Source organism: Polypterus senegalus, chromosome 9 (assembly GCF_016835505.1).
Source record: "Polypterus senegalus isolate Bchr_013 chromosome 9, ASM1683550v1, whole genome shotgun sequence".
Taxonomy (NCBI): Eukaryota; Metazoa; Chordata; class Cladistia; order Polypteriformes; family Polypteridae; genus Polypterus; species Polypterus senegalus.
The window spans coordinates 105072094-105090996 of NC_053162.1; the positions used below are offsets into that span (position 1 = coordinate 105072094).

The following is an 18903-nucleotide window of genomic DNA, read 5'->3' on the forward strand; positions in this document are numbered from 1 at the left end:
CGTTTTCACATACTCTGGACAGAAGATCAACAGCAAGAACAACCATGATGTCACTTCTACCTCCAACTTAAGCTCTGCCCCTGAACCAACCTTTTCCTGCCCAGGGCATTTAAAATCCAGTACTTCCTGAAAAATGGCAGTCCTGTGATAGACTTGTGTCAATTCTCAACTTCCTGCAGTGGAAGGGGATCACCTTTATCTTTGTTTTTTGTCTTTTGTTACTATTCAGTATGAGTTATAATATCATGAGAATAAGCTTCCATAGTTTTCTGCAAACACTTCATAATATCTTTAATTCTAATGACTTGGCAAAGAAATATTTTTTTACAGTACTAATTAGTTGATCCCAATTTCACTGCAGTATTTTTAACTCGTGGACATACATGATTCACACAAAATCCTTGGAAATATTCAATACAGTAAAGTACTAACTACAAAATCTGAAACTAAAAATATCTTAAACTGTAAAATTTAAAATAAATATTTTGCCCTGATAACTCGATGAGTGCAATAATTTTCGGAACTACATAATATGAAAAGTTCAGTGCTAATATACTGCACTAACTAAAGCAAATGAAGCTATAATTATCTTAACAGTAAAATTTAAAATTATTATTTATATTTATTTTGCTCTGGTAACTTAAAGTGTGAAATAATTTTCAGAATTACATAATATTAAAAGTTGATATAGTTTACTTAAGTACTCGTTTAAAACAAAAGTATTTTTCATTGAAATTGCGATCTTCCATTAGTAACACACTAACAGCTAAAGAATACCGTTTCAACATTTTACCAAACGGCCATACTAAGAGAAGTTGAAAGTCGTAACCTCTTCCTTGACAGACTGTGCTGTTACTCACTTGTTTTCTCTCCCAGCAATATCGAGCAATTTCCTGTCCCGGAAGAACTACTGACGTCACAAGTAGAGACCATAATGCTTCTCGGCGCGCCTGCGCATCGTTTACAGCAAATTTGGGCAGCGATCTATGTGAAGATGGCGGGTGCCTCCGACCCTCTGGAAGATATGCTCTTCTCCGAGGTGGATGAAAAAGCAGTGAGTGACCTCGTGGGTTCCTTGGAGTCTCAACTGGCCGTCCAAAGCAACCAGGTAGCACCACATACCGAAATGAGGGGCGGCGGAGTCGCCAGCCCTGCCAATCACCACTTAGGAAGAATGCTGCCTGCCCAAGTGGGCACTATACTACAGGAACAGCAGCAGCAGCAACAACAACAACAACAACAAGGGCAACATAAAGCTGGGTTAAACCAGGAGTCCGGCTCGAAAGCACTTACCTCCGGGAAAACTGTGATACCGTCTTCTCTCAGTTCCATTCCATCTTTTGAAGGATCTTCCATCACTTCTGGGAGCGGAGTAAACGCGAATAGTAGCGGCTTACAATCACATGGATCAGCCAGCATCAGCACAACATTGACTGCTTCTGGACTAGTAACTTTGCCGCCTCCGCTGGTAAGCATTAATCCTGGGAGTAGAGGTACGGTATTGGGCACGTCCACGGCTGTCGATCCGCTCAAAAATCATGCCGCTTCAGCCGCCAGGAGCGCTCCCGCCGCGATACAGAGTTTAAATGGCAGTGGTGGAGTCGTTGTGAACTCTAGTGCTTCTACTGGGACTCACTTCACCAGTGGTAGTGCTGCCAACGTACCACTCCTGAACAGTGTCGGCACATCTGTGTCTAGTGCTGGCAACTCCAACTTGACTGTGGCCTCCGGTGTTTGCACGACCACCTTCAGCGCCGCACCTACGAGTTTCTCGCCATCGCAGCATGCACTGCATCTGGACGGGACAGGAACTCCTACAATCGCTCTGCAGAGACCTCCAGTTCATATTACGAATGTTGCACAGAACGGGAATGGCAGTCCTGTTGCTGCGCATTTACAACAGGGTTCTAGGGCAGGTACCCCTTCTGCTCCCGTTACGCAGCTGGGTAATCACAAGAGCACGGACGGTGCAAACACTAAAGCGGACTCTCCTACACAGGGCAAGATTGTCGCGCCCAGTCAGCCATGTGTGGTGAATAACCTGATCAGCACTACCACCTCGACAGCTGTTAGCAGCACTCCTACAACTCTGGCACAAACTTCGACAAACTCTGTGCCCGCTGCAGCGGCAAGCCCGGCGCCACTGACAACAATGACGAAATCTGCAGTGAACATTGTGGCGCCCCCGTCAGCAACATCTGTAGGAGTTGTTAAATCTGTTGCCCCTGCAACAGTTGGAGTATCTCCTACCCAGCCACAGCAAGTCCGACCTGGACCTGGACCGGCACCGCAAAGGATAGTGACGCCACAGTTGATTGTACGACCTCCTCAGCAGACAACTATTCAGCTGCCTCCTGGTTTTACAATACCACAAGGTATGTAAAAGAAAATGTTTTCGTTTTGATTTGCAAGGTTGCCGTCATTTACATTACTTGCACGACTTGGTTTAAAATGAAATTTACGAAGTACCCTGGTAAAATGAGTATTCTATGATCTGTTCACCCTCTTCCTTAACGAATCAGACAGGCTGTAACATTTTAATAATTGTTTTGGTCAATTAATTTATTGATTCACATATTAGTGGCAGCAACCGATTATAGCATGGCAATAGCAGTTATCCTGGGCAAATTTAGATTCGCCTTTTAACCTAACTTGAACCTCTTTGAATTAAAAAGTACTTCCAAAGCGCATACAGGATAATGTGCAAACTCCATGTACAAAGTGCCTGAGCTGAGATTGGAACCCAAGGTCATAGTGTTGTGAGGCAGCAGCACATACTGCTCTAATGTGTTAGTTTTGAATTCTTCTTAAAATTTATGCAGCTAGCATGTATTTTTTAATAGTGCTGTTACTGGCATGCATCATTACCAGTGGTTATAGAGTACAGCAAACTACAGTACGTTATTAAATAAACAAGCCAATCACTGTAGTAAAATCAAAACTTCCACATAATAAAAGTAGCACCATGGTGTTGTACCGTGTTAGCCATTATGAATGTAATGAGAAGCCAAGCAAAATGACATCTTTCATTGGCTAACTAAAAATATTACAATATGCAAGCTTTCGAGGCAAGTCAGGCCCCTTCTTCAGGCAAGATGTAATCAATGATCATTATATTGCTTACATCTTGCCTAATGAAGGGACAGGAGTTGCCTGGAAAGGTTGCATATTATCTTTTTAGTTAGCCAGTAAAATGTGTCATTTTGCTTGACTTCTCACTACTTAATAAAAGCAAATAAATGCAACATTGACAGACACTTGAAATAGCTTAGACTTTTATTTAAGGTGTTTTTAAAGCAATTACTAAAATAACTTATAATCACAGACAGTTGAATTCGAAAAAACACAAAAAAGCACATAAGAAGACCATAATTGCATAGATGGGTGTGTACTTTCAAGGCATGTGTTCCATGTTATTGTTTTCTGCAAAGTGGCATTAACAGTCTTGTCACTGTTGAAACTTTTATATGAAGGGAAAGTAATTTAAAGGCAGAGGGGTAGGTGAGTCTTCAGTTGGATTTGAATTTGACAGCAAACATCACAAAACTGTGAAGAGGGATACACACTGAAGAAGCTTCATAGCTAAATGAGCATTTCTTGAAAATAGTATTAATAAATTGTTACCAATTACTCTATTCATTTACTTTGTTCAGACATTTATTTTTAATTGTAAATAATAAGGATATATAGATGTGTTAAGTGCAATACCTCTTTTAAATTAGAATTTAGTTGTTGATCAAGATTTTGGCATGGAATGAACACTCATTTTATTGAGTGAATCCTCAGCTTTTAATTAGCTTTAATGCTGCATTTCCTGCCACCACCATCATTTTTTGGTTGCCAGTCTGCTACAAAGGACTGCAGTTAATTTCATTTACCTGTGCCAGTGTATAATAGAGGTGTTTAGCTTTATAATAATGTACGACTAGAAAAAAAGCAAATTTAATGTAGATAGAGAGAGGTTTAAAGTTGGATAAGAAATTATAAGTAATGCAATTTTATTGACATGTCCATGCATGAAAAATAAGATGGTACGTTTATTACCATTTTAAGCAATCACAAAAAGAAAATAAGAAAAAACATAAATTTGCTCAGTTCGGTTAAATGACTAACATGCTTCATGATAGGTTTTGTTAGTATGGAAAGTAAGAAGTTGCTTGGACCTATCCCAGCAAGCATCAGGGGTTTGGAAAATGGATAGATGGAAAGTATGGGTTCCTAAATAACGTTTAAAATGTAAGTTACAGCTAGATGTTAGGATTATTTTCTAGGTAATTTTATTAGTAAAGTTTAAATTAATTTTTTTATGTCTGTCCTCCTTGCAGAGATAAAAGCATGTACTTTTTATTACTGCTGTAAGTTCTAGTAATTCTTATGACTACACAGTATAAATAAGAAAAGCGTGTATAGAAGAAAAAGCTTTATACTGGAGATCCAGTGGTTATATGTTACAGCTAGTCTGGAAGTTATCAATTACTTTCTACCCAGTGATGAAACCCAATCATGCTATTAATGACATCTGTCAGTGAATTTATTTTGGCATTGTACAGATTTTAAGCTCGGTTATGGAATGGTTTTAAAAATTGCTTAATTTTTTAAAAATTTCAATTAAAGTTGGTTGGATTTGTTTTGGTGTTTTTACATCTCTCACATTACATAATTTGTAACACCTTTAGTGATGGATGTGGTGTATGATTTGGTTGTATTTTTTGAACAATATATCTCCAGTGTTTTGCAGTCCTATATTTTGTTTGATTTTTCTAATGAAATTTCATTCACTTCTTTTTATGATTGTTTTTTGCACTCATTCACTACTTAAGGACCATTATACATACTGATTGCATACTGTTATACCACCTTTGTTGAATATGTGGAAGGGCAGAAGTGTATATAATAAGTTTTCATTATTGTTGCTTTGAAATTTAACATGGCCTTCGGCGCATTGTCATTTTTAGCAAGACATTTTGGTATTTAAAGGGGTCAGTGGCACAAAGTTTTATTCAACCAGCTATAGTTAACTTATTCAGTTTTTACTATATATTTTTTATAAATCTGCTCAGCTATTATTATTGTAAATCACTTTTAAGCTTCTGTCATATATGAAAATGTGTCGTATGAAAATGGTGTCGTTGTTATGATTCAGTTCTATAATATTTACCAGTTTATTATTATATTTTTGTTGAAAAAAGTTAACATGGAAGCATGGATATTCCTATAGGCAAGATGTTAATCTGTTCTATGTGATAAGGAAACCCTTGACTAAACTTATACCTCTTCAGTTTTTTGAAATTGTGACAAGTATCTTGTCTGTTTCCATAGTAAAAATGGAAATACTGAGTTTCAGCACATAACACAAACATTATTAAGTTGTTTTAATTTAGGTTTGCATCTTTGTGATATTAGCCCTTATGTTTTACAGTAGGGCTATTGGATGATTTATCAGATTAGAGTACAGTAATCCCTCGCTATATCGCGCATCGACTTTCGCGGCTTCACTCTATCGTGGATTTTATATGTAAGCATAACTAAATATATAACGCAGATTTTTCGCTGCTTCACGGGTTCTGCGGACAATGGGTCTTTTTACTTCCTGTACATGCTTCCTCAGTTGGTTTTCCCAGTTGATTTTATACAAGGGACGCTATTGGCGGATGACTGAGAAGCTAACCATTCAGAGCACGCAGTTAAGTTCCTGCGTGCTGAATGCAGTGTTAACCAGGAAGTCTCGTCTCGCTCATTCAGCATCAACGTGTTTCGCTGTGTAAAGAGTTAACTTTTGTGCTCTTTTGTGTTTATCTTTGTGCATAGTCAAGCCCTTCATTATGGCTCCAAAATGATCTGCTACTGCTTCAGGGGCCGTGCCCAAGCGCAAACGGAAGATGTTAACGATTGCCGAAAAGGTAAACGTTTTGGATTTGTTGAAGGCTATGATTCTTTTTATTTAAAAAGTAGGAAAGGAATAATAAGATCTACGGCCACAGTGTCCTTTTAACCAGGGTGCAAAACGAGTTGTAAGTGGATGTAATAAGGCAGTAGTCTGGATGGAATCTGCTTTAGGGATTTGGATTGAAGACTGCCAGAAGAAGAACAACAGTAGTGCTACACAATTGCCTGAAGTGGCTCCTTTGGAAGAGCTGTAACGCTCTCCTTTGTTGTGCAGTAAAATTAAACTCATCGTTATCGGACAAGTCATCATGTCATTGTTGGTGAGTAACCATAATTAATTTTCTACTTATAATAATATAATAATAATAATAAATTTTATTTATATTGCACTTCATATTTTAGAAATCTCAAAGTGCTACATAGTAAAAACAAACATAATAAAACAAGAAAATCTATGTATGCTTTAACAAAATATCTTTCTAAAAAGATGAGTTTTTAGATTCTGTTTAAAAACATTAGTCGACTGTGGGGCTCTCAGGTAGTCAGGGAGTCCACAGTCTCGGCGCCACAGATGAAAAAGCCCCATCACCCATACTGCGAAGCTTGGTTCTAGGGACTTGGAGAGTGTTAGTGTGTACAGAGCGGAGAGTGCGTGAGGAGGTATGAGGGGTAAGGAGTTCCTGTAAATAAAGGGGGGCATGTCCATAGATGCACTGATGGGTGAGGAGAACGACCTTGAACTCAATTCTGAGTGGAACAGGGAGCCAGTGAAGGGTTTTCAGGATTGGGGTGATATGGTCATGCTTTCGCACCCTCATCAGGATCCTGGCAGCGCAATTCTGAATATACTGGAGTCTCTGAATACTCTTGCCAGGAATCCCGATGAGGAGCGCATTACAGTAATCCAACCTGGAGGAGACAAAGGCATGGACGAGCTTCTCTGCATCTTCCAGGGTGAGAGTTGGTCGGAGTTTAGTACTTAGTACATGTACGTACGTTTAGTGTCACTGTACACCCATTTACTGTATACTATTTTTGTTGCATTGTACGTATTTATTGCCGGTGGCCTGTCTATCGTAATGGCTGTAACATATGTGATATCGGAGACACTCAATATCTTTAAAATAATATTTAGGTTTTACTGTATATAAACAGTGTGTTTATATGCATAATTTCAATGAATCTTACCTAATATCTAAGAGAATACAAAGGGATTATGCTGTATAACTCTGCGGGGAATATTTATAAACAGTGTGGGAGAGTTTATAAGGGCTTAAAATATATAAAAATAACCATACAAACATATGGTTTCTACTTCGCGGATTTTCACCTATCGCGGGGTTGGGTCTGGAATGCAACCCCCGCGATCGAGGAGGGATTACTGTATTTCATATTTAAAATGGTATATGAAATATTCATATGCAAACTGTTTTAATCTATAAAGAATATATTGCCATGAGAGAGATGAAGACAATTACAATGCTATTATCACAAACCATTAGTAAATTGACAAACACAAGCAAAGATAACTATATTGAGCTCTAATGCCTTATATCCTCCTTATTTTACAGACATATGCCTCCTATTCTTTTGCTTGTGGACCTTTTTTCCAGTTCATATCAGATTCACACTTAATGCAGCAATGCATTTTGGCTTATCAGGAAATACTTGATATTAATAAGATGCTACTTGTAAATTTTATGCTTTACATTAAGGTGTTTCTTTGCTGTAAAAATTGTATAAACCAAAATAAATGAAAATGATTAACAAATGGGTGTCATGGCACTATCTTTCATTTTTACTATTGGGAGGCAAACATATGCACAGCAAAGTCTTAAAAATGGGTAGAAATGCATGAATATTAACTGGCCTGGTTTGCAGTGGAAAACAAATCATGTTCTAAATCTACTTTGTACTCGCATAAATACTACATATTGTCAGTTTACCAGTATTCCAGTCTTCTACTATTTACAATAAGTATGGAAACAATGCAGGATACATTTCAAGGTAGAGAAGCTCTTATCTTTTGCTCCTATACATGAAAATCACCTTTTTCTACCTTCTTTGACCTACTCTGCATTTATTCTATGGAAACTGCAAGTGATTAAGACACTTAGATCTTTAAATAGACAATGTATTTGCATTGTATAAATAATTAGAAACAGCACCCAGTGTTGCACGGGTTAGTAAATAAAAACTCTGGTCCATTTGCCTGCTAGTCTCAGGGCTCTAGAGTGCGACCAATTTGGTCGCACGTGCGACCTAATTTCTCAATGGTGTGACTAAAAAAAATCAAAGGTTGCACCGGTGCGCCCAGCCGTTCGAGGGGGAAAAAAAACGAAACTCCGTGACTCTTAAAGTCTCCCTGTTGTTCAACAACAGACACACATTAGGCCCATATCGTAGTCTAAACCAATCAGAGATAGTGAAGGGCGGATCCCGCCCCCCACCCCACCCCCTCCTCTCCTCTGATTGGCCGTGGTCCAGATATTCCTGTACGTGTGTGTACGTTTGAAAATGCATGTGATGCAGTCAGAGAGAGAGAGGTGAGTAGCCCATCAGGTAAACAGTGGATGTAGCCGCGGATTATGAGAGAAGATGAAAACAACGATTGACAGCTTTTTCGTTAAGAATGTTAAGTTAGGGCCTGATCCGTCCGAAAATTGTAACCAATGCTCTGACACGGAGCCATCAACCTCCCAAGTTATAGCAAGCCCTGGTCCGGAATCGGCATTAGATAATGAGCCACATACGATGGAGTCCGAGCCCACTGAAATTAAAAGGGGTAAAGTGTATACATTTCGAAAAGAGTGGCTTGACCAGTTTCCCTGGCTAAGATACAGTAAAGCCGATAATATATTGCACTGTATTTACTGTAAAGAGTGTGGGAAGACCATGGCCGGCAGTAGTGCATTTGTGACTGGTTCTAATACATTTAGAATTGAAACGCTGAAAAAGCACAATGCATCTATAAAACACATTACATGCCGCGATAAATGCACTGCTCAAGTGTCCCCTCTCCCCGCTGCCTTTCAGCGGCAGGCAGCAGCAAACAGATCATCAGACGAGGCCGAGATGATAATTAAGTTTAACGTTGCCTACAATATTGCAAAAGAAGAACTTCCCTTCACTAAATTCAAGTCCGAAATAATTCTTATGAAGAAAAATGGCTTGAACGTAAACCAGACGTACAGCAATGATGTCGCGTCGCGCCCAATTTATAGGGGTCATCGCAGATACATTGAAAAAAGAAGTCTGTGCAAATTAGAACAGTGCGTACATGGCATTCCTGATCGACGGAGACACAGATATCGCCACAAAGGAATGCGTCATTGTGTACGGTCGTATCTTGCGGAGAGGAAGACCGGTGAATATACTTATTGGACACATTGAGATCGAGCATGCTCATGCCCAAGTCTGGAAGATTTTGATGCTAGAGAGAGTGTGGCCAGCTGGTTTAGTCAAGGCCAAAGATCAAGAAGGCCAAACTACAGGAGTTGGCCATCCGAGGGGCATGTGACTGCAATGGAGGATAGTCCATAAGACATTGAGCCATGAGATGTTCAGTTTGAAGCCCTTAAAACACTTAATTTAGATTTTCTTTTTTGTTAATTTATCTTGAGATTTTTTAAGTTTAAATTTCAGCTCAGTAAAGCACTTTAAGCACCAACACTTTTTTCAGTAAGTTACCTTTCTTGTAGAATTGTGCTTGCCTTCAAATAAAGAACTTTATATTGACCAGATTGTTAGTTAATCATTTACAAGTCAATATTGCCTATATGGACAGCAATTAAAAAAAAAAAACCAAACAAATAAATAAATAAATAAGTAAAGTGAACTTGTAAAACTGTGGTGTTAAATGTGATGCGGTTGAAAATTTGGGTGCACCTAACTTTTTGTGCTGGTGCACCTAAGAAAAAAAGTTAGGCGCACCAGTTTAACCAGTGCAAAAAGTTAGTCTAGAGCCCTGAGTCTGGTTTCAATCTATTCTAGTGTTTCACTTGCTCTGAGCCATCTGGTGGCACAGTCATTCAAATTGTAGTAAAAAGAGGAAAAGCTCAAAGGTACCCCAAGATCAAAAGTGGATATGTAGGCTAAATATATATGCACACAGATTTTGAGCTTTATTTATTATATTATGCTTTAAATTTAATTTTACAGTTATACCCAGTTTTATGTAATTATGTACAAATTGTATGTTTTTTTGAAAGGACATTACCCAGTCTTACACACATCCCTATATCAGTGCTAGTTAGTCTTTATGAAAATAAAACATGATTTCAATAATATATAAAAATATTTCTAAGAATCTACCCTTCTACCATCCTAGGGAATTGTTGGAGAAGGATCTTTTAATTAGTATTTAAGAAAGGTGTGGAACATGGTCATACATAGAATATACTTTAGTTTTATATGCTCCAAGCATTCCATAATCCATCCATTCATCCTCTTCTGCTTATCCGAGATCAGGTCACAGGGGCAGCAGCTTGAGCAGAGATGCCCAGACTTCTCTCTCACTGGCCACTTCTACTAGTTCTTCGGGGGAATCCTAAGGTGTTCCCAGGCTAGCTGAGAGACCTAGTCCTTCCAGCGTGTCCTCGGTCTTCCCTGGGGCCTCCTCCCGGTTACGGTTAGACGTGCCCGGAACACCTCACCAGGGAAGTGTCCAGTAGGCATCATGATCAGATGCATGAGCCACCTCATCTGACTCCTCTCAATGCGGAGGAGCAGTGGCTCTACTCTGAGCTCCTCCCAGATGACTGAGCTTTTCACCCTATCTTTAAGAGAAAGCACAGACCCCGTGCAGAGGAAACACATTTCGGCCGCTTGTATTCGTTATCTCGTTTTTTCGATCACTACCCGCAGCTCATGAGCATATGTTAGGGTAGGAACATAGATCGACTGGTAAATTGAGAGCTTTGCCTTATGGCTGAGCTCCTTTTTCTCCATGACAGACCGATGCAGAGCCCGCATCACTGCGGACGCCGCACTGATCCACTTGTCAATCTCCCACTCCATTCTTGAACAAGACCCCGAGATACTTGAACTCCTCCACTTGGAGCAGGATCTTGCACCCAACCCTGAGAGGGCACTCCACCCTTGGTGTCAGATTTGGAGGTACTGATTCCCAGCTACTTCATACTCGGCTGTGAACCGATCCAGTGAGAGCTGAAGATCACGGCCTGATGAAGCAAACAGGACAACATCATCTGCAAGAAGCAGATACGCCCGGAGTTCCTTAAGGCCCTGGATGTTGTAGGACTGTCTTGGTTGACACGCTTCAGCAACATGGACATCAGGGACAGTGCCTCTGGATTGTCAGACCGGGGTGGTGGTCCCCCCCCTTTAAGAAAGGGGACCAGAGGGTGTGTTCTAACTACAGAGGGATCACATTCCTCAGCCTCCCTGGAAAAGACTATTCGGGGGTCCTGGAGAGGAGGGTCCGTCAGATAGTCGAACCTCAGATTCAGGAGGAACAGTGTGGTTTTCATCCTAGTCGCGGAACAGCAGACCGGCTACACACCCTTAGCAGGGTCCTGGAGGGTGCATGGGAGTTTGCCCAACCAGTCTACATGTGTTTTGTGGACTTGGAAAAGGCTTCCACTGTGTCCCTCAGGGAATCCTGTGGGAGGTGCTCAGAGAATATGGGGTACCGGACCCCCTGATAACAGCTCTCCGGTCCCTGTACAACTGGTGCCAGAGCTTGGTCCACATTGCTGCTAGTAAGTCAAACCTGTTTCCAGTGAGAGTTGGACTCTTGCCAGGGCTGCCCTTTGTCACCGATTCTTTTCATAACTTTTATGGACAAAATTTCTTGGCGCAGCCAGGGCGTTGAGTGGGTTCAGTTTGGTGGGCTCAAGCATTCCAACTCAAAATCTTTCAAAGACCACATATAGCTCATTTAAAATTGTGTAAATTGTAAGATCCATCTAGCAATGAGTATCATCTATCTCCAGTATAGTTAGGCCTGACAAGAAGAATCTTAACCCATCTACTTAACCTCAGTGGGTTTGGGATTTTCTGTATTATATCAATTTAGAAAAGTTCAATTTATGTTTAAGAGGATATCTAGAAAACTTTATTAAAACATGGCAAGAATTCCTTAATTTAAGTTTATACTGCCAGACTTGTGATTAACTCCCTTATGCTATTAATTGTTCAATCATATTTAGAAAGTTAGATAAGGTTTCCCTGCTTGTGCTTTTTTTTCTTTTTCTCTTGGGTGGAGGTTGAAACATTTTTTTTCCTTTGTATTTTAAATTTTTACTTTAATTTCTTTTGATTGAGTTTGAAATAAACTGTTGTATCTTACAGGTTGTTTGTTTGAGTAGTTTGCTAGTGTAAGACATGGCAGTGTTAAAAATGTGTAGTAGCTGTACAAAAATGTGATATATCGAAGCTGTTTTGTTTCCTGTGAAGTTAAGGCACTTTGTTGAGAGCCTTTTTATTTCTGAATTGAAGGATGACATTTAGGTTGTTTTTATGGTTTGTTTGTGATGTTTGGATTGCTTGCTGCTGGCATTATCTCCTTGAACCTGTTGCATTGATGGTCATAGATTGAGAAGGACTAGGGTGAATGAGGGGCACAAAAAAGCAAGGATGGTTTAAAAGTGCATTGTTCCAGTTTATTTCTCACAACAAAGCAGTGTCCATATTAAAATGCACGGCTTCTCTTCTTTAAATAAATAAATAAATAATCCACAATAAAAAACAGTGTTAGTGAGAAAAGTAAAATTACAATAAGTAATTAATTAAATAATCCCATAAAATCAAGTGTGAAAGCAAGCCAGAATTGTTTTTTTAAAATGGCTCTTTATAGTGTTTTCTCCCTCTCCTTTTGCTCTGCTCACCCATTTTATAGGTTTAATCACCAGATGCAAGAATTCAGAGACAGTGACTCACAAAAGTAACTCCTGTCTGTCACAGACTGTTTAACATTCACCTATATGGACGTCTGAGGATTCCGTTGGTGCCCCAATAGTTCCTGCTGTGTGCTGTTTGGCATAATTGATCAAGTTCTGCTCCAGAAGCATCTCTAACCATGTTCCGCAACAGGGCTTCCTCAGTCACTTCACCACCCTCAAACCAAATTGGCTCTCAGCCGATTCCTCACTTGCTTGTTGATCCTGCTTTCATGGTTCCTTTTGTTCCTGCTTTTTCTTCTTTTCAGTCTTTAAACTCTTTAGGTACAGATGACTTTATTGCATTTTGCATAGTGTCAATGATGAAACTGGCTGAACTAATAGTGCATTCATATGGAATTATCACTCTGGGGCCAAATGCTTATGCACACCAATGGAGCCTAAGCTGTACCATTTTTATTTAAAAAGTTGTGTACCTCCGTGGACCCTTGACATGCAACACTACATTGTGAAAAAACAATTTACTTTAAATGCAGGTGAAAATCCACAAAAGTTAATGGCATGTCAAAACTGACCCAAAGGACATGGTAGTGTTCAAAATGTCTAACGGCTGGGCAAAAATATTTAGTTAAGTTAGGGCACTGTACTAAAGCCTGTATATTTCTGAGCTGAAAAGATACCTTTAAGAATGTATTGAGTGAGTTTATCTAAAGGATCCAACTGAGTCATTGATTGAGTTAATGGAAACTTTAAAAACCTTTAGCTTTTTCCCAGAATTTAAATTAAATATTTTAAAAACTCAGGTACTGACCTTTAATTATAACCCCCCCCCAAACAAAATTAAAAAAGATAACTCATTAAAATGCGATCTAACATTTATTAAATACCTAGGAATAAATATCCCCAAGGATATGAACAATTTAGAAATGCTTAATTATGGTCCTATTAATAAAATAACATTGCAAGATGGAATCTTTTACCATTTTTTAGCATGAGATCTAGATTAGATTCAGTCAAGCAAAACATACTTACAAGATTACTCTTATCTATTTCAGTCTTTGCTTGTTCCCTTGCCCAAAAAACGATTCTCAGAATGGCATAAACTGATTTCCAGATTCATATGGCAAGGCAAGAAACCAAGGGTAAAATTTAAAACCCTTCAACTGAGTAAAGATAAAGGAGGGGTTGCTCTCCCATGTTTACAAAAATATTTTTGGGCAGCACAGTTAAGAATAATAGTTTGTTGGTGCAACCCAGAATATCAAGCAAGGTGGAAGGATATAGAGATTGGTTGGTGTGACAGGATCCCTATTCAAGCTAGCATCATAGATGATCATTTAATTAAAAATAAGAAAGAAAATCAATGGATTAAGGTAACACTTAAAAATTGGTTTGAGATTATTAAGGATTATAATCTAAAGGATTCTGTAAATGTATTGAAATGGCCATCATATGATTCTGATTTTAAACCAAATACATTAGATATGCGTTTTAAAATATGGGCTAAGAAAGGGATCACTGCTTATTGCTCAATCATAGATAAAGGACAACTATTAGATTTTAATTCTCTAAAAGAAAAATTTAGTTTGGAATCCAAAGACTTTTACAGATACCTCCAGCTCCGACAACATTTCTGCCAGAAAATTAAAAAAGGGATCGATGAGGATCCAAATAAGAGTGCTCTAGTTAAAATATTCTCCTCATCTTATAAGGCTGAACCAATGTTTAAGACTATTACAAAACTTTATAGAGCCTTGATGGATTTACAAGGAGATTCATCCTTGTACATTAAAGAAAGATGGGAGAAAGAAAATGGAATTATCTTCTCAATCGAGGACTGGGAAAATATATGTAAACAACAATGGGCAAACTCCCATTCTCCATATTGGAGAGAATTGTGCTGGAAAAATACTATTAGGTTTTTCCTTACCCCAAAACATAAAAATAATTTTCTAGGCAACTCAAATTGTTGGAGACATTGTGGCTCACAGGATGCAAACCATTTTCACATATTTTGGGATGTCCTAAAATTAGAGGTTTTTGGAAAGATATACATAAGGTATTGGAAATTATTTTAAACATTACAATTGATTTCAGTTTTAAGGTACTTTATATGGGCACGGTCTCAATGGTTTCCTGGGAAGGGAAAAATAAATACATGTATAGAATAATTCTTGCTTCAAATAAAAAAAGCTATTACTAGATGCTGGTACAAACCTAATCCGCCACAAATACAGGATTGGATTGATGTTGTAAAAAATGTGTTTATAATGGCGAAAATTACTTTCAGTATGAATAACCAAATAGATCTGTTTGTCGATTTTTGGTCTAAGTGGATTGAGTATATAACCCCTATTGAACCAGATGTTTTTCTGTTATAGAACCTGTGTTTTATGAATAGGTATTGTCTATACATCCCCTGTCTTCTGCAAATAGTTTTTTTTTTTTCTAATTTCTATAATTGATCGATAACCCAAAGAGATATATTGATCTGTTTTATGCCATGAAGAGCTTTTTTGATAATATTTAAGCTATATCTGTTGTAAACGTGACAAAAGTCATAAACAGATGTATTGGATTGTATCTCTTTTCAATAAAAACTTAAATTAAAAAAAAAAAAGAATGTATTGAGTGGTAGAGGATAATCAAATTACACTAAATGCAGTAAAATAGTTGATTAACATCAATGGTGGGTTGATTTTTTTTTTTTTATTCTTTAAAAATAATGAAATGTTTACCTTTTTACTTTTTTGTTAATTTAGGAAAGCAGAAAAAGTCATAATGTTTCATCCTGAACAGATGAAATCTGGGGGCCTCACCTAACACATAAAAACAGTTCAAATTTAACCCAAGGACATTAAGAGAATTAACAAATTTGATTATAGACGAATGAACACTGTAGTTGGCTAGCACCCTGGCCAGGATTTGTTCCTGCCTTGCGCCCTGTGCTAGCTGGGATTGGCTCCAGCAGAAACCCTGTGACCCTGTGTTAGGATATAGCGGGTTGGATAATGAATGAATGAGTGAATGAACAGACCATTCAGCTGGAGTGGCATTGGCAGTGTTTCAGTGTATCTGGCAGTGTAAAGAGAGTATTGACTATTTGTAAAGTGTTTTGACATATGTCAGGTAATTTCTTAGCTTTTTCCTTCTGAGCAGTATTATTATAGTGTATAGCAAGTAGAACGTTGCACACTGTAAAGTATATATTTTTCTGATTTCTTTGATCATGTCGCCTTGTGCGTACTGAAAATCCAAAATTAGAGTACTCTTGAAGTATAAATCAACATTCAAATGCATTCATCAGTAGAAGTTCAGATTGTGGGAGAACCATGAATCGACTGTCTGGACCAGTGATTCTTAACCTTTTTGAGTCACGGACCTCTTTAAGAATCTGATGAAAGCTATGGACCCCCTTCCCTAGAAATATTCACATAAACTCAACTTTGCATACAATGAATATAATGTACTTTATTATCGAGATTTGATTATCTCATACATATATGACATACATAATGTATAATTAAACTTTAAAGAAAGCAATCTTAAAAAAAAAAAATCCTTTTTATGCAAAAATTAATGGCCACTCATTATAATTATGAAATACAACCATGTTGTTCAGATTAAAACAGATCTACTACTACTACTATGTTTTCTACTACCATTACTACCACTACTGCTACAACTACTACTGCTAGATCTACTCTAAATCAACAGTATCGGACAGCATAGTGAATATAAAAATTAATTTTTATCTGTCCCATACGGACCCCCTGAAACCCATCCTTGGACACCTAGGGGTCCACAGACCTCAGGTTAAGAACCCCTGGTCTAGATGAAGGAAATGAAAGGCTTTTAAGACTGCTTTATATTTGAAAAGAGAATGTATTATTTCTCATTGGATATGATGGCAACAGTATGTTTTAAATTAAAAATATAAATAGACTGTTCTTGGACATGATGTGCAAATGCAACAATTGAAAAATACAGTAGAATGGCTATATAATTATATGTTAGAAGTAACACAATTCTGACTGGTAACTTCAAAAATGTTCAGGTCAGTTTAGAATGTTATGCATTCAAATACTGTATTTTTGAAGTTTGCTTATGTAATATAACATATTTAAATTCACTTTTTGAGTTGTACAATGTATAATTCAAATGTATAAAAAAAATTAAGATGTTTCTAGATGAAATTTGAACTTGTAGTTCAGATGTGTTTATGAAGAAAATATATGTAAAATTACTAGGGATGCTCCCATCAGGTTTTTAAAGCTGATGCCTATCACCAATTTCTTGTTACTTGATTGGCCAATTCCGATATAATTTCAGAATTTTTTTCTTTTCTCTTTATCCCTTTAGAAAACATTTTACACTAATATCCTGCATAACCAAACAAACAGAAGTGTTATGTCCTATATTAAAGTTTATTTTTATAATTAAAGTATAGACCACAGGTGTTAACTGTTCATTTTTATTAACAAAATTAAATTCTGTAGGCTTATTGTTAAGTGACCATAAAATACTAAAATAAATAAAATTTCCTTAAAAAATATATTTTAAATAAATATATACAAATTTATGTCTATTTCTCACACAATTAATTGATATTGGCAATTAAACTGCTTAAATGCAAATATATTTGCACTTACAGGTTTTAATCATTTTAAATCATTAATTGCACTGCAGCTTTTTGCTGTTAATATACATTTACTATATTAATACAGGTTATTTTCTCTTTCAATATATCAACTAGAAATTTGTCATTCTTGAGTTGTAATTATAAAAAATGGATTACCATTTTAATTATGTAGTACTTGTTTCTTACCAAAACTTATGGTATAAGACATAGTAACACGTAATAAACACAGTTCAAATCTTTGGGGAAAAAAATCTAGTTTACTAAGCAGCAATTTCACATTCGTCTTTATATTTTCTTTTTTCAATTAAAAGTGTAAGCTGTTGCCTTTTAAATAACTTTGTTGTCCAAACTCAAGCAGTGTTCATTTTAATTTAAAAGGCAAAGTAAAAATATCTTAATTCTTTTGGACTGGCTTTCCTTGCTGTTTGCCTAGTTGCACAAGGCAACTTCTCCAATTACTGTTTTTTTCTGTTTATTACACCACTTTCTTTAACATAAAGGCTAATATACCAATCGCTTCTAATTCATTGATAAAACAAGCTTCTACTTACTGTTATTTATTTACACTGCTGGAAATTTACTGTAAAAAAAACAAAAAAAAAAACAAACCACAAACTACTGCTACTACTTTGTGTGAAGGAACACTGCAACTAAACTGCTGTAAAGCTTAGAATAGCAGGTCCTGAAAATATCATTTTTTTATGACCTGTCTTTTTACTAATCAGATTGAGACTTTTTTTTTTTTTTTGGTGAAAATCAGATTTCGATCTGAGCATTCATAGAAATTATATTATTTAGGTTGATTAATATGAAATCCAGTAGTAGCAAGAAAAATGTATTTAAATAACATCAACTGATTCAGAATTAAGTCTTTTTATTAAATGTTTAAAAATAAAATTATGCAAAAAATGTGAAAGACAGCATTTTGAAAGTTTTTTCACATTATATCTTTTTGAAATTCAGAATAAATGAATAAAGGTGCCCTAAATGAGTAGTGTTTTTACTAAGAAGGAAAAAAACAAAAGATAAAGGTAACACTAAATAAGAAATTAGGTAAAAATTAAAATGTAATATTAACAATAGTAATATTTTTTGACTACAGCACTTATTAATGTAGTTTTAGGTTAATTTATACTGCATGTTTTGTGAAGCAGTTTTTTTTAATTGGAAGCCAGGCCTAGCAGCTAATTAAACTTGGTTTTTAATTATATGGATTGTAAGTGGTTGTATTTTTCCAAGACAAATCTCTGTCACACTCTAGATTTTTTTTGTTTTGTTTTCTGAGAACATTATCCATACAGTTTGATTCATAACTACTGTATTTGGACAGTGACACAATTTTAATGATTTTATCTCTGTATGCCACCATAATGGATTTGAAATTAAGCAGTCATGTGATTGAAGTGTAGACTTTTGGCTTTAATTTAAGGGTTTTGCCAAAAATATCATATGAGCTGTTTAGGAATAACTGCCATTTTTCTGCATAGCCCCCACCCTCCCATTTCCAGGGGT

The 18903-nt window shown here is 36.9% G+C and overlaps 1 protein-coding gene across 2 annotated transcripts in view; it reads left to right on the forward strand.

Annotated features, from left to right (window-relative positions):
* The first annotated feature begins 983 nt into the window (after positions 1–983).
* LOC120535613 (transcription initiation factor TFIID subunit 4-like) overlaps positions 984–18903 on the forward strand; it is a 472321-nt gene continuing 454401 nt past the window's right edge. For both annotated transcript variants that reach the window (XM_039763563.1, XM_039763564.1), the window contains exon 1: positions 984–2375. In XM_039763563.1, coding sequence (XP_039619497.1) covers positions 995–2375 — 1381 coding nt within the window. In that variant the 5' untranslated portion in view covers positions 984–994. The remainder of the gene's footprint in view (positions 2376–18903) is intronic.